The sequence below is a fragment of the Rhopilema esculentum genome, chromosome 8 (genome assembly GCF_057945365.1).
Source record: "Rhopilema esculentum isolate cy_ngs chromosome 8, ASM5794536v1, whole genome shotgun sequence".
In the NCBI taxonomy this organism is placed as follows: Eukaryota; Metazoa; Cnidaria; class Scyphozoa; order Rhizostomeae; family Rhizostomatidae; genus Rhopilema; species Rhopilema esculentum.
Genome location: NC_142822.1, coordinates 3,557,605 through 3,580,245, shown reverse-complemented (window position 1 = coordinate 3,580,245; position 22,641 = coordinate 3,557,605). Strand labels below are relative to the sequence as shown.

Sequence of the window (22,641 nt, the reverse complement as noted above, 5' to 3'; positions counted from 1 at the left end):
TTTCACCTCCCCACCCTTTACCCTGCCCCTACCACTCTCCACTGTCCCTCTCCCCGCTCCTCCTCTCCCATTTCCTTCTCACTCTATCTTCCTCACCTTCTCCCCTATCTTCATCGCCCCCTCCTCTCCTCCTCACCCTCCTCCCATTTATTTCCTCCCTTCTCACCTTGTTATAAATTATGGATATGTTTTAAGAATAGCAAGTTCATCAATGTTGAAGCAGATCGATGTAAAAAGTTTCACAATCGTCTGTCTAGCACTTTAGCTGTCTTAGAAATCATAAAACTGATTAAAGAATCTGTAGCTTCAATAACGAATATATCTATCTATCGAATTTATCTAAAATTAACCATTTAAATTGGCTAAAAGCTTTCTCGTCTGACACTCCTCAGAGCATAAAACGTCAGCATAAGGGTCTGAAAGAACACGATGAAAAATATATACCAAGTTGTGGATCGAAAAAAGACCAATCAGAAAAATGCAAGCTAGTATAGTTGACTATAGTTGACCAATCAGTGTCGCGTGCTTAGAGAAAAATTACCATTGGAGCCCAAGAGACCAAATGAACTCCTTCTGTCTACACAATGGCGGCATTTTCGTTAGTTCTGTACCGCCAAAAAACTGTTCACTATTTATATTATTGTAATTGTTGGTTATGATTTTGTACTTTAATTCCAACGTTATATCTAAGACAGTCGTCTATTTGAACACATTGAGATATCTGCGTGTCGTGGCCAGAACTAAGGCTGATATAATGCCTCAATCCCCTCCGTATTCTCGTGATAAATAAAGTGGAGAGGTCGAAGACCAATACGAAGCATTTTAATTCCACAAATATCACGAAACCCGGTGATGTCCATGAGATCTGATGTGACAAGGCACTTCACCACGACTGAATAAAATTCCAACCAATATCCCAGTCACGGCACAACTAAAATTGTTGCTTGTGTCAGAAAAAGTAAAGACTAATAGAAGCGCCATCCTAAAATTTATGAAGGGTGAACCTTCTTTGAGACTTTTCAGGCGAAGCTTTCGTGCTCACACACAACTCATCAGCTTTATGACAAAGGCCCTCTACCACAAAACAATCTATGACAAATTTATAGCCATAAAAGTAGGCTAGCTCACTTAGTAAAATATTTGCTTGCGAGAGGAGTGGTGGGTGCCAATCATATCCGAAAATGTAAAAAGGGTCAAGTACCATTCACAGCACTGCAGTTAGCTAGCATTATTAATATCTAAGAAAATAGCATATTTGCTTGCTTGTCAAAGCTTGGAGAATGATCACAAATAAAAAGGCGAAAGTACCAAAACAGGTTGGGCATTTGGACTAGTCTAAAACAGTTTTCCGGTCAGTTCATTCCACCTTTGGTACAACATGGCACTGAGCGCGCAATGGGCACAGAACAACTAGAATCTCTACTTTGATTGCAAAAAAAATTTGTTGCTCTTTTTAGGTGAACTACCTTTCATACGACGCCCCTCTGTCGTGCCTCGTTGGTGATTATGTTTGCAAAACTTTGTCCGTTTTAAACTGGCAACAGAGAGGAAATATTGCTAAAGATATGCAAATATTTAAAAAGAAAAATAATTAGGTCATTAAGCTACAAAGCACAGCAGCCGGAGCCAGGGGGCTCGGGGGCACAGGCCCCCCTGTTTGCAAAAAGTATAAACAAGTGCCCCTTTCTGATAAATAAATTGCGTGTATTTTTTCAATGCCAGATATTCTGCCTTAAGAAACTAGGTGAAACAACATAACTCTGGGCATTGTTGGAGGACCATTTACTGAATTTCCTTAAATTTTTACTTGGTCTTGATGCAAAAAACTTAAGTTCCTGTGATGAATGATATTAACTGCGAAGGAGACTGCCATTTTCGCGAGAAAATTCCCTTGGCATGTCTTCAGCAACAAACGCATTAGTGAAGCTATACAATTAATTATGATCAAGAGTGCATGGTCCCTAAATGGAGAAAATAACCATGTCTACTTTCAGCGAAGATAGCTCTCACCATATCCACCATGTGTCATTATTTTTATCAATTTCTAAATTACAATGAAATCTGTACCATTTTTGGCACTTACTAATATTTCAGAAAAATAAATTCGTGCCCTTTTCATTCGTTTGACCCCCCCGTTCAAGCCTGCGTCCGGCGGCCCTGCAAAGTGATGTAGAAATAACAAATACGCTACCTGAGCTCCGAAGGAGAACTCAATACGACCTTCTTTTTGTGAAAGCACCACTTCATAAAGGTGGACGATTACGACAAGATTGCTATGAGACCTTCTTCTTGGAAATACCTGCAAGAAATTCAGTATCATATTAGGTAGCATAGGCGATGTCCTAGGCAGAGGGTCAGTGGTTTTGGCCAACAAAAAGCTCGTGGGTGGAAAAATGATGTCTATCGAAAATTTTTAGGGAAATTCAACGGAAATAAGGATCTGGCTGATAGCCCTTTTTAAATAACACTTAACAGATTAGCCGTGTAAAGACATATCACCTCATAGAAATATTTTGCTTTGAGTGTTTCGTCGAATAAAGTTTTGAAGGAAGATCCTCTCCCTTTAAGGTACAGTATTTCAGGCCCATCAGTGAAAACATAACCCATAAAACTAAAGACCTTCGTGAACCGAGTCATAACCCCACTTCTTCAGAAAATGTATAGCTGGCAATATAGGTTACAGGGCAATAAAGGTTAAACCCTAGGTGCCAACTGCGGATGGAATCGGCAAAACGGAGACAATATATTGAATAAGCAATTATGCGTCAACAAAACCTAAGAAGACAAGTCCGGTGTTGTAGAACATTTCTGCAGCCCAGCTCATACCATCAACGACCTTGCCATTACACCATTACTTCAACTTCAACGACAAACGAGAGAGTGTTCGTCGAGCTAAAGAGCAATATCTCATTGGCTTGGCAAACACCCTCATCCCCAACGACATGAACAGAACCACTGCCGGTAACTTTGTTATGTTATGTTATGTTATGTTATGTCATGTCATGTCATGTCATGTCATGTCATGTCATGTCATGTCATGTCATGTCATGTCATGTCATGTCATGTCATGTCATGTCATGTCATGTCATGTTATGTCATGTCATGTCATGTCATGTCATGTCATGTCATGTCATGTCATGTCATGTCATGTTATGTTATGTTGTGTGTTGTGTTGTTATGCTTGTATGTTTTTACAACGTTGTCATAGAGGCGTACAAATCGGTCTGCTGTGCAAAGTAACCTTTACTGATCATTTCATTTAATATTATTAAAAATCTAAGTAAAGAAAGTATTGTGAAGAATGGAAACTTGTCAAAAAAAACAAACTCTCTAACTGGTGCCAAATGGTAGCTTGATAACAGGGGGAAAGATTGTTCGAGAAAGATGATTTTGCCCACTGAAAGCTACTTGGTTTGAGGACAATGTACAGCAGGGTTACCTTGATTCCATCCGCCCACTTTGGGAGTCGAATGCATCCATCCAAATCGAGCTTTGTTACAAGGACCGCCGGGTCATCGAGTTTACCCTGAAATAACCAGATATGCGTGCTTTACATCGAATGCAAGCGTTAGAACATAAAATCGAAAATAATGCAGTGGTCTATCACATGGGGATCAGATGGAAGACCCCAGAAACAATTTGGCCTTGTTAACTATTTCAAAATGAAATTATGGCCTAATCCTATTATGGCCTAATCCTATAGTCTTTAGGTGGTGCATTTCATAAAATGAGCTTCAAATCAGGACAAATATTCCTGGTCATCTAAACCTTGTGTTGGAAATATGGCCCAATACCAGTGAATTAATAGGAAGACAATCTTTACGCTATATAGAACAAACGAGGCTGAAGATAGGGAAACAATTTACTATGAATATATCTACTTGATCTAAAAAATTTATATAAAAATAACATCCAAAACATTTTCTAAAGAATCGGGGCACTTGTGAAAAATGTGCTTTCCCTGAAATTTTCCCTGAAAGAGGCTAAAATGACATCATTGATGGAATCGCTTCATTTGGTCGAATTTAGAACCCAGCTTACTTTAACTGCAAATTTTAAGTGCCTTGGAAACGAAGAGTAGAACATTTGTAAGGAAAAGTAAGGAAAAATTTTAATTTTTCATAGACAACTTTCCTAAGTGAAATTGATCATTACACAACTTGTATTTGGTTGCCTTGTGTAGAACTGTGACTTGCGTGATTAAACCGAAGGAGTCCATCAGTTCTCCGGACATTACCCCAAAAGCTTTGAAACCTACTTAGAAAACTAATGAAAACTAGGCAGGGTTTGATTTTAGTTCACTTATACAAGATTACTATAGAAGAAGACTCGCTTGCTCGTAAATCATAGATGATCCAGCTTAAACAGTGGAACCAATTGAAATTTTTTAAGACATCACCTTGTAAAATGATGCTGGCGGTGAAAAACAGTATGTCGCAAAAGTGAATCCAGACCAAGGAAGGTTTTGGGCGCTGTCCACTGAAATGACGACACCATGTTTGCTGCTGTATTTTGCTAAATACATCAAATCCGCCTTTGGACAGTTCTGGCAATTCTTCAGCAAATTCTAAAAAGGCAAGGTAATTGGATACCAATTCGAAAAAGATAATTTTAGTTAAGAGTTGATTTGCTAGACAAAGGGAGAACGAGGCACCGAACGAACTCGAGAACAGTTGAACGTAAGGAAGGTAGAATCGTGCTTTAAAGGTCTATTATTCTGTATAAATTTCCTCTGTTAATTGTGTTTAAAGCTTTTGAATCTTGTAGAACATAAATTTTCTTCGTTTGCTACATGATGATCAGGTTGTAGTGATTCCATTCATTCTAATTTTTCCTCACCTATCGCCATCCATTTTTACTTTGTTTATTTTACTTACAGTAATTTCTTCACATCACTACCTCATCACTACACTCTACGAACATATCACTATGTCAACATTTCCTCTCTTTTGTTTAGGCCCTCATCAACCCTACACATCTACCTAAATCTCAATTCATAAACTATTCACACTTAGCCTAGCCCTTCCTATCCTTTGTTTTCCTTACAGCATTAGTGTTAATTCATTTCTGTATATAAGCATGTTAATTTTTATGTAAGTTCAGTTCAGTTCAGTTCACATCAGAGTTACACAGGCAACACACTGTCTCTCTCACTGGCTCCGTGTTCTCTGCACGTAAAATAAGACACGCTGGGTTTGGAAATGACACGTTAGTCAAGGATGATTTTATTAGTGAACGAATCGCACATAACAAGGCTCAATTCTCGTTACACTAAAAATGGTGACCACGACGTGACCCGACATGGCTAAAAACAACATCCTTCGACGTTATCTTCAACCCAACTCAACTCAACCGAATTTGTCAGCTACATTCACTCACTCAACTGGATTGTCACACACTCGAGCTCAGCTAGACAACACAGCACTCGGACACAAGTGTCTCTATTCGCCTCACATCCTCGGCAGCTCCACGGCACTCTCCGGTGCTCGGCAGTGTCTCACGCTCTTCGCAGGTTCTTGGTTACCCTACTCATAAAACCTTGGCAAAACAACTCTACCGGTTCTTGGTCACCCAACTCACAAAACCTTGGCAATTCACTCATCGCAGGTTCCTGGTAAACCTATTCACAAAACCTTGCACAACATCGGACTACGTCGCAAATTCAAGGCAATTTTCATCGCTGCTTGCAGACCCTCGCAAGGTACACGAAAGCAAGTCAACGAACAAATAGACATTCGAACATTTAAGTAATTTTTATACGTATATTTCTATCGTCTTAATTATTCGCAGCTAACCACATACTAACACTTATCGAATCCTTCGCTATCGCTTGCATTCTAGGGGGGGAGCTATGTAGTGATTCCATTCATTCTAATTTTTCCTCACCTATCGCCATCCATTTTTACTTTGTTTATTTTACTTACAGTAATTTCTTCACATCACTACCTCATCACTACACTCTACGAACATATCACTATGTCAACATTTCCTCTCTTTTGTTTAGGCCCAGTGGTGGCGCCAGAGGGGGGGCAGGGGGGGCTACAGCCCCCCCGTCGGAGGAGGCTAGCCCCTCCGTCGGAAGATAAATTATGCTTGAATTTTTTTTGTCGGAGCGAATTTTTTAAGTTTTGGCGGAAATAGAAATTTCTAAAAGGACTGTTATCAGAATTCAGGAAGCTCATCCCAAAACAACTCATCGACACATCAATTTCATGGTAAATAATAATCTGTTATAAGAAGTTTGAATTGGTTGTTTAGATGTTCAGTACCAGGTGTTTTCCGCATGCTGTTAAATTTGATCTTATGTTATGGATAGTGCAGTTCGTCCAAATCTTGCTTGCTATAACCAACCTACAACATCGGAATATTTTTGTGCGATAGCGATATGGCAACAAATGTTACCCGTTTCAGTGTTAGATGTAGTATATGTAATGACGTATTTAACAATGATTACGCTGCCCGCCACACGAAGTCCAAGCACAAAGATTTGGCTGCAATGGGAAGGACTGCTCCTACGACGGCAATAGTTGAAACGGACTCGCAGCAGAGAAAAATAAAAACATTTTTTCAATCAAAAGGCGGTACTTTTCCAAAGAAACGAAAGGTTAATGATTTTGAAACTGAAAGAACAACAGAAGACCCCGAAGAACAAGAAGTTGAAATTTCGAAAATTCAAGACGAAGAGCAAATCGAACGTGGTATGTTATACGTTTTAATATTTAAGTCCTTTTAATACGATTAATACGTGCCCTTAATAATATGTCAAAAAACGTAGTAAAAAACACGATTACACCATTTTGATAGCATTTTTAGCCAATCTAATGGGTGTAGCCACCAAAATTTTCCCGGGGGAGTACCCCCGGACCCCCCGAATTTTCGGCTCGCAACGCTCGCCTTCGGTCTCCAGTACCCTTACAATTCCTTGTCGCCCCCTAGCCCTATCGTTCTCTAAAAAAATTAGCCCCTCCGTCGGAAGTGCTAGCCCCTTTGTCGGAGGAAACCTAGCGCCACCACTGTTTAGGCCCTCATCAACCCTACACATCTACCTAAATCTCAATTCATAAACTATTCACACTTAGCCTAGCCCTTCCTATCCTTTGTTTTCCTTACAGCATTAGTGTTAATTCATTTCTGTATATAAGCATGTTAATTTTTATGTAAGTTCAGTTCAGTTCAGTTCACATCAGAGTTACACAGGCAACACACTGTCTCTCTCACTGGCTCCGTGTTCTCTGCACGTAAAATAAGACACGCTGGGTTTGGAAATGACACGTTAGTCAAGGATGATTTTATTAGTGAACGAATCGCACATAACAAGGCTCAATTCTCGTTACACTAAAAGGTAAATCTATTTTTAAGACTATCCAGAAAAACCCTAAAGTGGATCCCAAAGATGCTTCTAACCGTTAGGAGATGTTTACAGTCTTGTTGGCGTGTCTCCGCAAACGAAATTCAGAAATATTAGAAACTTAAACACATTAAAAAGTTTCAAAAAAGGACAGGATATTTCAGGAAAGGAAATATTCAAAACTGCGAGGTACAAAACATCGGAATTTACGCCGTGTTGAGCAATCACTATTTCAAAAAGTCACGATATGTCTGCTTACTGTCGAAACACTCTTGCTAAAGCAAAGAGCCTAAATGTCGCTTCATAATGGACCTGAATAAAATAACTCGTAGTTCACCGTCAGAATATTCAAATAACCGCTTGTTCTTTGAATTTTGTCGTCGAACTTTGTTGATAACGATGGCACGTTTCCAAAAACTTATTAGAAGCTTGTTTGAAAATTTCTAAAGAAAGATAGTAAATATACAAGATACCAAACACCAGGCGATAAACAAAAAATGATCGGAATGGACATCTTGCGGAGCTAGCCTGGTTGAAATTAGCTTGACCATTCTATTGCGTTTTTGCTGGAAGGTTTTTACTGTCTATTCTGTCAACGTCAGCGATATAAAAATCATTGAAAATAACCTTATTCTTTAATTTCAATAGTTGGAATGTAGGCACAATAAATCGATTGGGGAAACCTCGATGTTATTGGAGAAAGTCTATGTTACTGGGAAAACAACACGATTAAAAAAGCTAATGCCATTGGGAAACCTCAGTGGTAAAAGGAAGCTCGACGACACTGGGAAAAGAAAATTCGGGCAGCTCGATGATATACAGAGGAAACTTAATCAGATAATCATGGAAGGGAAGCACAGTTATATAAGGGAATGTCAATGATATTGGGTAACCTCAATAATATGTTGGGAAAACAATGATAATGGCAAGACCCAATAAGATTGGGGAAACTCAATCCTAATTGTATTCGGAGAATTCAAATAATAGGGATACTTGGTGATATCGGGGAAAATCCATGATAGTGGTAAGGCATTTTCAGGCATTGCAAAGATATTACAACGATTGCACTATTGGGCTGCGTGTCAAACTAGAAGACAGAAACTGCAAATAATTAAAAGCCGCACCTTTTACTAAATCTACTAAGACAGACATGGAGCTTAAAATATTTTTCTCACATCATTGAGAAGACATTGCTTCGATCAAGACTATCCAGGTCATATTCTCTGGTCATATTCTAAATTATTCTATAGCATGGTGAATAATTGAATATTGCAAGAAAAGATAACGAGTCAAACAGTTTAGCGGCAAAATAAGGCCCCTGGCAGGTTATCATTCAATAGATTTTAACTTATTATTCAAGAAAAAAAAGCAAAAGAAATTCCTTTTTGAATGATAAGATTAAAAATAAATCTTCACTACATTTTCTTGCAGCAGATCTCTCCCAGTTTTGAATCTCCAAAAGGACAATAAATCGCTAACTGGTATTTCAATATCAGCGCATCTTCCCCCTTATCTGCAGTTTTTTGATATTTCAAAATTGGAAATAATTTTATATCATCACGCCTAGATTTCAAGACACCCATGTTGAACTAGCCAATCACATAAATGAATAAAAGTAGACGCTAGGTAAGGTGTCAATGCCACAGGGTTACAAAGTTATATGACCCAGTCCTCCTAGCAGCAACAAATCTTGCCCATAATTATAAACTAAAGTTTAAAACTTAACAACCCAAACTCAATTTTCACAGTTTGCCACATTTTGAAGAAAAATGCACTAGCCACAGCAAAGAAGCTAGTACCCAATTGCTGCTTGTTCTGGGAAAAAGATCGACGAGTTAGTGTCATGAAAACAGGGACTGCTTCGGAAGATGGGATTAGCGGAATATGATTTGTAGCCTTTTACTTAAAGCTAGAAAAATTTTTTTTTAGATGCATGTTCCAACTGCTTACTCTGCAAAACTAACAGACGTATTTTGTACGGAAACTGCTGGAACTCACACCATTATTACCCTGGGTACCAGTAATATTCTTATATAGTGAGTCTGGTACCCAGGGTACACCACTATCTACCTGAACTTTAATAATGAAGAAACTCAACATATCATCTATTAATTGGAAAGTAATGTTTTGTCAACAATTCTGAGATTATTTACTTGTTTAAGTTTTGAGATTATGCCCTGACTTTCAATAAAACTGTTTGTTATGAATGCTTACCTTTATGCGTGTTCTTTATAAAGTATTTTATAAAAAAACTGATTGGAATCTGTTGGTCAGGTATCTTGAATCCTGAGGTGATGGTAACAAGTGGATTCTATAAAGATCAATCATAGTTTTGTTTGTATCTGGATTATGTACTGATAAAAAGAAAACAAGGAACTAATTTTACCTTAACAGTGTCAATAAGACCTTGGTCATTCTTGGATTTCCTCCCTTCAGTAATAAGCTTCATTGCTTCTCTTGTTGATGTTGATTTACGATTCAAGTAAGCGTGCAACAATCGGCATTCAGAAAGGCTAGGCTTGCATTCTTTTGACTCATACACTCCTACAAATAGATTAGGAAAAACTACAACGCTACACTTAATTTTACACTATCATTTCTCTACCCTGATTCCAACTTCCTCTAAATTCAAGCATCAGAGATTGTGGGCCCTGAAAAGACAGGTAAACGTCAACACGCGTGACTCATTTGTAATGACTGTCAATAGTTATCCTTGAAAATGTCTACAAAGCAAATGGCTAGCCCTGGCCATTTGCTTTGTAGATAGCTTCCGAAATATGATTTCAAGTTTAAAGGATGAAAATTCATAAACCAAGAAGGTATTGAAACACGGACAATAGGCTGCAGATCAGTATAATTCATATTCTATCACAAACTACAAAAATTAATTTTCTTAGATGATGGCATGCTGCACATACCACATGCTGCACATACCAATTGCCATCGATAAAACGTCGGTTGTCATCAACCAGCAATGATACTAACAGGAAAATAGAAAAATAAAAAAAAAAAAAATACCGTCGGTGTATTTTGGCTTTGGTACAAGTAGCCCTTCACTTTCCCACTGGTCCTCCAGAAAATCACTGGCCTACGGGGTACGAGGAAGAATGATTCATTTGTTGATAACAAGCAAATTCGGTGGACATATGCATAGGTAAGATAAAGGGAGTCCAAAATTTATCACTGCAGTACTGCAAATAGGATGTGAGGCAGTGCGCTGATTAGGTGACATGAGACAAAAAGGAAAGAGGAGAGGCTAGTAAAAAGACAAGGCTGTTTCTATATCATTTGATTTTAAAATTAAAAATAATCTGAAACTACAGTATGTATGGATGCAAATGCTAGGTAGAAAAGGTAGAAAGGTAGAAAAAGCAGGAACAATTTTATCAACAATCACGTACTTAAAGGCAATAGACAGATGCAAAATTGCTTAAGCTATCTGTTAGTCAACATTCTTGACTAAAAGATGGCTTAAGCCCCTTTAGTATCTGTCGACTGCCTTTAACATGGCATAAAAATGACCAGCTGGTAAAGCATAAAGATTACTCAACATACCTGCTTTGGTTGTCCATCTGGATAGGATGGGGCTCGGAGGATCCTGACTAATAAAGAGGCACACGGAACAGGACTATGAAAGCAAGATAAAATCTTTCTTTACGAAACGAAAGGCTAGGCAAATGATTAGGCATCATTCTAAATAATGAACATCAGCTCTTTATATATTGTTCAACGTCTTGCATTTAAAAAATTTTGCCCTCTCGTTTCTACTGTGACATTTTGCAGTTACTTACTATACAAACTATCATGATCTGACGAAACACTATAGCCCTGTTCACAAGTATGCAAATATATTTTCTAAATACCCATGTCAAGTGTCACAGAGATAAGAATTAGTATCGAAGTTTCTTCATAAGTATCGAAAGTATCACAATAAGTATCAAAAGTACTACAATGAGTATCACAATTATCACAACGAGTATCACATGTAACCAAATAAGTATCAAAAGTATCACAGTGAGTATCATAACAATCACAGTTAGCATCACATGTTTCAAAATGAGTATCACAAGTATCACAATGAGTATCACAATTATCACAACGAGTATCACATGTAACCAATAAGTATCAAAAGTATCACAGTGAGTATCACAACAATCACAGTTAGCATCACATGTTTCAAAATTAGCATCACAGTTAGCATCACAGTGAGTAACACATGTAACCAAATAAGAATCACAAGAACCACAGTTAGTATCACAACAATCACAGTTAGCATCACATGTATCAAAATGAGTATCACAAGTATTATAATGAGTATGTTAAGTATCACAGTGAGTAACACATTTAACAAAATAAGTATCACAGGCATCACGGTGAGTATCACAAGAACGACAGTTAGTATCACATGTCTCAAAATGAGTATCACAAGAATGACAGTTAGAATAACATGTTTCAAAATGAGTATAAAAAGTATTACAATGAGTATGACAAGTATCACAGTGAGTAACACATGTAACCCAATAAGAATCACAAGAACCACAGTTAGTATCACAACAATCACAGTTAGCATCACATGTATCAAAATGAGTATCACAAGTATCATAATGAGTATGACAAGTATATCAGTGAGTAACACATGTAACCAAATAAGTATCACAGGCATCACAGTGAGTATCATATGTTTCAAAATGAGTATCGCAAGAATCACAGTTAGAATAACATGTTTCAAAATAAGTATCAAAAGTATTACAATGAGTATGACAAGTATCACAACGAGTATCACATGTAACCAAATAAGTATCACAAGAACCACAGTTAATATCACATGTTTCAAAATCAGTATCACAAGAATCACAGTTAGTATAACAAGTAACATAATTGGTATCACAAGTACAATAGTTGATATTACAGCGAGTATAATATGTGTCACAATGAATATGACAAGTATCACAATGAAAATCACAATTAGCACAATGAGAAACACAAGTATACGGTTTTCATTGTCTATTAACAGAATTAAAATAAAGCTTTCTTGACAACATAATGCTCTCAGAAAATACAAGCATGCTTTCGTATGTGGAAAAGAACGGTTCCAAGTTAAAATTCTTTGATGCTTTTGTTGTTGTTACCCGTTGTTGTTGCCTACAACTGTAAGCGTGAAACTGTGGAGCTGCAACCAAAGCGTGTACAGCTTTGCTTGTACGGCATCCAACAAAACATAACAGAACTGCAAAGAGTATATTCATTAATTCTACCAACAAAAGAGATACTATCATTTTTCCTACTGTCTTTGCCTCAGACCATAGAGCGAAAAGGTGTCCACAAACCTTTCTACAGCACTCCTTGTAAGTCGGTCTACATTTTTCAGTTCATTATAAAGCTTCAATTGGAAACATCCTTCGTTTAAGCAAAACTGGAATGAAAGTAACATGTCAATATTTCCCAAATTCGCGGCTATATAGGATGAATAAAGATAAATATGCAAGGTCCAAGATATCGGGGGGAGGGGCGGGGGGGGGGCCTTGGCTCCCTTAAAAAACTTAAGTAAAATTTGCAAAATACTTACTTATCAGGGCTGCACCCCCACCCCAAAGCAAAAGTTGTATCTCGGTCTTTGTAAATAGGATATGTTTAGCCATTCTTGAAGACTTTGATGAAATACTAATAAAGCTTCATGAACCAACGACAATCCTTGCTAGTGTCCAATTAATGTGTTATTGCCTTCCCAATATGCTAGTTTCATCCCGTTCCACAATATTCTACTCTAATAGCGCCCGTCCACGTTACTATGGCAGTCTTTTTACTATGAAACGGTAAAAAACATATACCTTCGAATCTAGGTCATCAGCTCTGTCAAAAGTCCCGGGTTTTACAAACACAGGTAAAACAGCCATGCCAAGTCGAAAAGCCTGCCTGGTGACTGAGTCTATTATAAACACCTGGAAAGAATAATAAAAATCAATTGCTCCAAATTCACAATAATTCTTCTATAATCTAATATATAATATACTATACTATGAATATGTTAAGCAATGAATTACTGCAAACATGATATCCTAATAGTAGTGTATAAGGAACACCGCAACGCGACGAGAATAAACAACGACTTACAAGGAACGTTGTGGACACCTTTTCGCTCTATGGTCTGAGGCAAAGACAGTAGGAAAAATGATAGTCTCTCTTTATTTGGTAGAATTAATGAAGATACTATTTGCAGGTCTGTTATGCTTTGTTGGATGCCGTATAAGCAAAGCTGTACATGCTTTGGTTGTTGTTTATTCTCGTCGCCTTGCGGTGTTCCTTATACACTACTATTTTATCGTTTTTTCGTCGCAAGATTTCCTCCGGAGTCCGTCGAGCAGCCTGCTATCGTGGCCTCTCCTTTATTCGCACATGATATCCTAAGATTGCCCAGGTTTTGACTTTTTCACATGCTCATGACAAAAAGGTCCTCAAAGTTTGATTGAATAAACTTTCATATACACAGTCAGTTGAGCATATACACATCATATTGGCGGAGGAAAAATGATGGAAAAATGATATGAAGCGCCGCAGAAAAATGACATGAAGCAATATTTAAAAAAAGAGCAACACAAGACGCACACCCTCTTTAAAATGTGTTTTTACGGTGAATTTTACAATATCAATATAGCAGTAAATCAAATAACCTTAAAGAGCATCGTTGTTGTCGGCGGATAACTAAACTCCCTGAATTCAAACTTCAGATCGAATGTTGGATTGTACGGATTCAAATCAAGATCAATATCCGTATCATATTCATCTTTGAGCTTCGTGTACTTGTTATCATACAGCTGGCATAAGACCTGTTGAGCAAATGAGATGAAAGAATGCAACATTACTTACTTTGGTTTACTATAAACAAGGTCCTATGGAATCAACGATATTCCAGACATATTAATGCAATGGATAGGGTGGATGGAGTCAGTCTTGAGAGCTACATAAGTAAAGAACAAGTTTTATCTTACGAAACAAGGAAGAAGTCTTTTAAAAGCGGTGCAATGGCTGTCGCTTAAATAAAACTATACAAATACGAGCCCAGGCTCACTCCGGGAAAAATTAACCCTAATTCACCCCGGGTTAAACCAACCAGGGCTTGTTCTGGGTGAAACTAATCTAGGTTAGATTTGGCCTAACTATGGTGTAAGCGTTGATATGGGGTTGCTTATTTCCTTCTTGTTTTGACCCAAGTTTATATTTAGACTCCATTTTTACAAAATAAGTCAGGACGAACTCATCAGAAGATGCAGGTAAGTTTAAGCTGGGTAAAACCCGTAATAGTTGCGTTGCCAAATCTAGCCTGGGACACTTTAACCGGGAACACAAGCTCCGATTGTGTGTAGTGTAAATACAGCTTATCAAAAGTTAAAATATGCTCATCAATTAGTTAGCCAAAAACCGCTCTTTAGATTTCTTCTTTACAGAGTCTTTAAAATTAGGATATTAGATAGTAGATAGTATTGTAGTATCGTTAGTAGATGGTATTGGAAAATCAAGGCAGTAGAGTTCTGAACAAAAGCAAGTAAAAGATCGAAAGACAGATTGAATCAAGTTGTTAAGGTAGAAAAAGAAACATAATATGTTGCAAAGTTTGAAGACACTTTGAGGTTATTCAACTGAAAGTCTAAAACTAAATTCAAGGGCTATTTAAATACTCTGTAATTCATTTTTGTAATCCTATCTATTATTAGCTATATTCTAATTGTAATAGCTTTTTTAATCTTCAAATACATGGGTCAACTTGAGGAATGTGAAATTAATTGACAGATATCACATGGCCAGATCGAAAATGCGAAAATCACAGAACACGCAGAACACACAGAACACGCAGAACACGCAGAACACGCAGAACTCACAGAAAACGCGGAACAACATACATGCAAAATGCGCATTTTTGCTTTGAGCTCGTAGAATACAAATATAACTATTTTGCTTTGAGCTGGTATATAAAAACACAGCTTAAAGCCAAATACGTGATTTTTTTCATGGCCTCTAAAGTGCTCTATGATGCCATCCTACAAAATTTAGATAAGGAGTATCTAGAATACCTATCAAGCTAGGAGACATAAAAATTAGGACCACATAAGTCTTATCAATTCTGACGTATGGCGGGATAGTAGGCTGGGAAAATACGTGAACAGATAGATAATAGAAATAGAAAATGAAAAACAACACTCTTGACTGAACAATGAAAATATGTCTAGCAAAAGCTTGAAGTACTGTTTTAAAAAAGGAGGAAAAACAAGAGATAGCCAGTCAGTAGACAAAAAATTACAGCCACTTAGGCTTCAATGATGTCCACATACTGCACGATTATAGGCAAGGCAAAAAATTAAAAACATTTGAAATCAATAATTAAAGGTGGATTTCCAGTTCACGGTATGGATGGAACGAGGAAAACGGTAGTGCTAAAGGTTATGCTAAACAATTTAATGATGCTTTTTCTTCTGAAAGAAGGTTGAAAAGTTAAAAGAGAATGAAATACGAGAAGCGCATATGGATGAAACACGTTTCAAGAAAAAATAAAAAAGGAAAGTTCCACCCAGGGAACTATGAAATTAAAAGTGTTCCTATGTAAAATACAAGAGGGGCCTTCTCGAAAAATTTCTCAAATAGGATAGCAAAAAGTAGAAAAGGGTTCATTATTTGCATTTACAAGGGGGGGGGGGGGCTAAAACTTGCCTGAATCCACCGATAATAGGTAATACTATTTCAAGTATTTCAGAATGATTGTAACTTATTTCGAAGCACAGCTTGTTGCTAATGTTATGACTTAATAATTGATTGAGAGGTCAAACGGTACGAATTCTGTGGCAAAAAGTTGCCTTGATATGACTTCAACTTTCAAAAACGGAAAGCGGTACGGTAAGCGTACCGTTCTTGAATGCCAAAATATCTTCTGTGCATGCTTGTACCGTATACCGTTTTCCATTTTCCGTTCATAGCGTGAAGGAGAAATCTGCCTTAAAGCCCACACTGACTACCTCGCGTCAGCAGTAAATTACTTAGTATTTGCCCCACCAGCGGATCATTAAATTCGTGGTTTCAAAATATATGTGTCGTTCCTTCGCAGCCCAGATCAATTCACATTTTGGAACGGAACGATGTGGAAGGGTTCGCAACAGTTTCCATGTGAACTAGCCCTAGTTTCTTGAAACACGATAACTTTATAAACAATCACCTTGACAAAGGCACAATTGTCAGGGAAAAATCTTCCAGCATCTATATAAAGCTCAAATCCATCACCATTCTTGTAGGGTGTTTCTAGAGGCTCTTTCCGTTCGCTAGGTATCCATGCACTCTAAAAATGTATCAGAAAAGATTCATGTTACAACTGTTTTTCAATCAATGCATAAATTACTTGTAACAATCATAAAATGAATTCATATTCAGTCAAGAGGTGTGGAAAATGCTTTAAATTAGGACATTTACTAAAGCTTCAATTTTAAATGCTGAGCTCTAGGACAATTCAAGACGGTGGTTAACTTTGCTATCAATAAGAAATTTTTCTGATGCAGCTTGAAAAGTAAAATTTGTATGATTTTCTTGCTGTGTTTTTGCTAACTAATAGGCATATAAATTCTTAACACGACGATATAATACCTTCTAACGATTCAAACCTTTTGATTAGCATTTCAAGACTTTTCGTCTATCGACGTCACAAAAATCCTGAATAGATTTTTCAAACATCCTGGGCGGAAAAACTCTTTCACATAACGAAAGCTGCAATCTTTGAATAGATTTTTTGGGTCCAAAATAAGATTGGGTGTGACTACCAGGGTAGTGTGGGGATGTAACACCCCAATTTTTGACAGTTGCTCAGTAGTTGGTATAAAATGGTCAAACAGACAAAGCAGAATTTAATAAGGGGCCAAAGATTGGCTGAAACGATATAAAATTAGGATATCGAGCCTCTAACAAAATCCTGGCCAGTCTCCTTAAAATTGCAGTCTCAGAAAAGTTTATGAAATAGTCGGTTGAATCGAAAGAAAAGATTAGTATATCGTGCCACAGAATAGAAATGACATTCCTATTCTGTGATCGTGCCTCTAACAAAATCCTGGCCAGTTTTCTTAACGTCTTATAAAGTTAACGAAAGTAATATACAGTAGTTTAAATCGAAAGAACAAAAAAGCCAAATGGGTACCCTAAAACTGTATGTAGTTCTTTAACTTAATCGGGAGATTCCTCTATTTGTCAGTAAAGGCAGTTTACTACGAATGCATCATTCTATCAAATCATAAAAAGAAGAAACGTGCCTTAGCAGCCTTTCCAAAACTAATATCAGACAAACTCCAAACAGCAGTTATTATCCAACTAATTTTTCTTATCCTCTATTATGTTGTTATCTGATTTTGCAAAATTTAGACACAGCTTAAGCACAGTTAAGAAAAAAAGAAATTAAGAAATTAAACTCGATTAAAACTGGTTCATCTATCTTACATTTCTGGGTGTCTGCAAGCAGTCTCATTCTTGAGACAAGCCTTTTTAGGGGTAAACAAGGTGCTTTCCACAAATATTTTTTTAGACAACAATTCTATTTTTAAAGCAAGATATTTCGCCTTTAGACACCAAGTAAAACAACTTAAATCAAGGCGTTGCTCCTGTGATACTCCTGTAATTCACAATTTCTAATAACATTTAATGCGAAGCAGACTGTCTCCGGTGGGAAAAAATTTTTCTCATTATCTCGATAATTGTTTCTCAGCCGGTTACACACCACATTCTCTCTAATGAACATTTGCAAGATTTCAATTTCTTGTGAGTCGGAACCCTTGTCTATCTGTATATGAACTGGTGTTGCAAATTGAATATCTAAATTTTCAAAACCATCAAATGGATTTTTGTTTGGTTTTGTCAGGATTTGAAGCAAACCTTTTTCAGCTCAAACAGCATAGCTTCTCTTAAATATGTTTAGCTGATGACTGACTATTTCGAGGATTTGCTGGTCTCTATCTGTTTCCATTATATTTGGGAGGGCGCTCATTGGAGAGGGACGGTCATTCGAATTTTTGCTCTAAAGAGAGCGTTCATTAGAGAGGGGCGTTCATTGGAGAGAGAGCGCTCATTAGAGAGATACGGTAGTTCGACCAGCGTACTACTACGCAGTATATGTAATCTCGGAAATTCCATTGTTCTAAAGATAACAATTTAGCTATTTTTTGTCTTGCTAAACTATGGAAGAGACCGAAAACTCATTTTGAAGTAGAAAGAGATTGAAAATTTGCTTTGAAATAGACAGAGCCTGAAAATTCGATAATTCCTTTCACTTTTGTACATTATATTTTTCATTTAACTTGTTGTTACTTTTATATGAATGATTGCATTAATGTGGATTTATTTTTCTTTGGTATGCTGCAATTAATCTGAATATTTACCCAATGTAATGAACCTGTCACAAATATGGGGAAGGAAGGATACTCGGGGAGGGCATGTATATTAGTCGGTTCTTAACCAATCAAAGTACAAGCAGGTTGTCTTCACCAATCAAATAGTTAGATGGATGAATTCATGTCAGCATTTCATCAGCGCCTTCAACGATCGTGCATGAAACTGCAATCAATAAAAGCACACTGCTTTTAATCCTTGTATTTAAAATCCCAGTGTGATAGCTGGATCGAACCAGACGTCTATCATAAAATGACATGACAAACACATACATTTAGTGGCGGATTGGCTCAGAATTTTCAACCGTCCGCGAAGAACTTAAGGCCATAAAATTAATTAGTTGATTCTCATCAACGCCCGTATCGAATTTTGGTGCCACCTTGATTTATTTTTATATTTATATACAAAAGTACTGCCCGTCTTAGATTTATGGAAAAGTAAAAAATTATTATTTAGTAATACTAGATTTTAAGAGAATTTAAAAGTCCATCCTTCCCCAGTTGCTATTTACAACATAAACAATGCGCAAGGCAAATTATCTAATTTTTGAATTATCTAAGAAATAAATGATCAAAGGAATATTTTTGTTCTCTGATCTTATAGAAAAGGCTAGCCAAAGGCTAAAGACTGAAATCTTGCTTAAACCAAAGCAAATAATAAGATGTGAGGATTTTCAAGCTGTACTCCCGTACTACTGCGCAGAAAATGAAGATATCTGCATACTTTGTGGATTGCATTTGGGGGCATGCACCCTCAGAAAATTTGAATTTTAACGTGTCTTCTTTGTCTCTGCTGGTCTCCAAGAGACCTAATAACCAGACAAGTCGGTCGTATAATTGATTCTGTATCAAACCTTTTGGAGCTTTTGACGTCTTTTACAAGCTTTTGCGCCCCTATAAAAAGACAGCTTGGGGTTATGGCCCCTCCCTGCCAGGCCGCAACTGCCTCTATTGACTTTCACACTATGACAGACCTGTTCAGTCTTAAATGGATTCAGTTTTTATATTGGATAGATAGTAATGATAAGAAGTAAATCCGATATTAAATGAATCTGGTAAAGTGTGGATACGGCCTGTTTAACCTTACTTGTGACATATTGTGAGATGTCCATTATTAGTAATGGAACATCAAAAGGAAAGCCTCATATTTGGAAAAAGGGGCCCCGGTGGGCCAGTCCGCTACTGCTTACATTGAACTTAACTGATTTTTCCAGACATTTTATCGTCTGACTTTAAAAAGGTACCAAACTCTCGACAATCTTTCGAAAATATAGACCCGCCGGACAATTTTCTAAGACAAACTCTAGACAAACATCTTACCTCGGGGCATTCATTTTCGCTGGAAACCTGAGGCAGGTCGGATGGCAGTGCTGGTGGCAATACCTGCTTGTTGAAGACGAAGAAAGTTATATAGGCAGGACCAAACTGCTCGCAGCTATCAAATATTTGAGGATTCTACGATAGAAAAGCGATAGATCTTGTTAGAATGAAAATACATAGCATGATCAAAATATAAAATTTCGCATCAAGATTCTCTGCCAGTTAATTTGTTTCGATAAACTTTTGTTTTTGAAACAACAGACACCCATTTTCATGACGGGCAAATCAAAGTCAAAGAGCCCAACATTAAACGTTTCAACATGACACAATCCAATCTTACAAAAAAAACCATTTTCAGTACACAAACGAATAATTCTTGTTCATAAAACATTTGAAAAGACAAGCAGCAAAATGTTTTTGTTTTGAGCAACAAGATCCAGATTTATCGTCCCCTTATAAATTTTGCCATAACTTTTTGATATTTTATACTATACGGCAAGTACAGTAAACTTGCACAAAACTAAGGGCCAGTTATTTGTTAAAATGTGTTCAGAAAATAGCTACAATCCTTGCCAAAATTGTTGGAACAATTGCGCAAAGCTGAAGCTTTTTTTGAAAAATCCCCCCCCCCCTACCCCCCATTACAATGTTGCTCAATTTGGCTGTTTTGATCCTGAGGGTAAAAACTTCTCTTCACTGATAGCTGTATGAAAGTATTGAGTAAATAAATCAACATTGTACGGGGGGAGGGGGCCGAAATTTGTGAAGCGGCAGTCATTATTTAGGTAAGGTAGTTTTAGACTTGCTTTGTTTATTTGCATGCTGCAATGGGAAGGCGTTCCAGTTATTTTGGCAAGGATTGTAGCTGAAAAAACTAATAGATTTTGCAACAAGCCTCCAAGACAATACGTAGTAGGTAATTAACTTTATTTTTAAGCAGATGAAAAGGACACTCGTTTGAAAAGCCTAAAGGCTTTATTCTGAGAACCATACTGCATTGCTAAATACGATAAATTTGTTTTGTGTTTTTCTACTGCAATCTAAATAGAAGCCTAAAATAATTTGCCATATTATAAATATGAAATATTCATAATAAAAATGCATAAAAATGCATAATTTAAAGGATTTTTGCCCATGTAACGACAGGGTTCGTACTCACCTTGAAACCTGATAATATTTGCCGTGGCTCTAACACAGGAGGGCTGTAAAGACCTACTTCGTGCATTCCGGTGTTGGCCTTCAATTGGTTGTAAGTCTCATTTTCATCTACACAGTTAAGAACGGAGATCATAAAATTAATCATATTTCAAGAAATTCAAAAGTTATTCAACAGCAAAAAAAATTGTGAATAGCAAATACTCCTGATTGTTTTTACATCTAATTATTCAATTAATTTTACATCCATTTCACCAAATTATATCAGTATAAGATAGGACACTACGAAGAACAAAGGCAAGCCGAAAAAAGAAGGAATCATGAATATGTATCAATCCTTTACAGGTTTCTTGACTTTCAAAGGACTTTTTAGCTTCTGTTGTTCCATCTATACTGTTTTAATACATTCTCCTAAACGTATATAGCATTTTTTAAATTTAGATTTTGTAAGCATCTATAACCTAGGTTGAGAAAGGCAAAAAAAGAAGGTAAATAAACCCATTTTTTCATAAAATATAAAAACTTTGTATGTCATCGCTAAGGACAAGAATTTCATCGAATTAAACTGCTAGAAAAGGCTAAGTTTTTTAATTATTCGCAGAAAAGAGCAGCGAACCTAGCCTCGATGCTGTTGACATTCGTGAATTTCGCGAGGCCTGCTTTGAAGTTGCAAACGGCTGGCACAAAGGCATGAATGTCCAGCAGGCAAGTTCCTCTGGATCATCCTCTGCTTGCGTCACAGCGAGAAAACCTCCAGAGGCAGTTGTGTAAACCTCAATTATTACGAAGCTTTTAGCATCAAGCGTGAGCTCTGCAAACTGCACCTGAAAATGAACGAAATCTTTAAGTCACAATGATATCACCATTATGGTAGCAATTTCGTAGTTACACATCTTTTTGATGGTGGAAAGTTCAAACGCGTCGCTTATAATCATTCAAAAACAGCTCTTCAGCAACCCAAATTCATTCAAAACTTTTGACACGGTATATGAATAAAGGGTTTCACAGATGAAATGACAGTTTGAAATGAAAAAATGAGATGCCAAAATCAAATGTTTGGTTATCATTGGTCTGAATTATTTTCTTCAACAGCAAATGAAAACTAATCCTCAAGTAATATTGTAATATTTCTATCATATACCTTTTTTGCTTTTATCATTGTTAATCATACTATTGTATTAAAGTTTCTTTTTCCTGTACTTAAAAATTAGTATTCTCAGTAGTAGTATGATATATGTGAGCAATTTCGGCCTAAACACAATTTGATGACAAAAAAATAACTGACAAAAACTAAAATATACTTAAAAGCATGTCACCAACATCTCATCAATTCCCAATCAATGACTTACCGATTGCTTGAAATTGCCTAACAAATGCTAATAAATTGCTTACCAATTGCTCATTAATTGCTAA

At 36.9% G+C, this 22,641-nt stretch overlaps 1 protein-coding gene across 2 annotated transcripts in view; it reads right to left on the bottom strand.

Annotated features, from left to right (window-relative positions):
* Positions 1-22,641, bottom strand: part of LOC135695131 (uncharacterized) — an 80,038-nt gene that overhangs the window by 18,494 nt on the left and 38,903 nt on the right. For both annotated transcript variants that reach the window (XM_089109636.1, XM_065214113.2), the window contains exons 18-30: positions 21,845-22,052; positions 21,233-21,339; positions 20,074-20,208; positions 16,548-16,667; positions 14,017-14,172; positions 13,177-13,287; positions 12,676-12,761; positions 10,904-10,976; positions 10,367-10,436; positions 9,735-9,892; positions 4,400-4,567; positions 3,440-3,526; positions 2,192-2,299 (exon numbers count right to left, since the gene is read on the bottom strand). In XM_089109636.1, the coding sequence (XP_088965762.1) occupies positions 2,192-2,299; positions 3,440-3,526; positions 4,400-4,567; positions 9,735-9,892; positions 10,367-10,436; positions 10,904-10,976; positions 12,676-12,761; positions 13,177-13,287; positions 14,017-14,172; positions 16,548-16,667; positions 20,074-20,208; positions 21,233-21,339; positions 21,845-22,052 (1,587 nt within the window). The remainder of the gene's footprint in view (positions 1-2,191; positions 2,300-3,439; positions 3,527-4,399; positions 4,568-9,734; positions 9,893-10,366; positions 10,437-10,903; positions 10,977-12,675; positions 12,762-13,176; positions 13,288-14,016; positions 14,173-16,547; positions 16,668-20,073; positions 20,209-21,232; positions 21,340-21,844; positions 22,053-22,641) is intronic.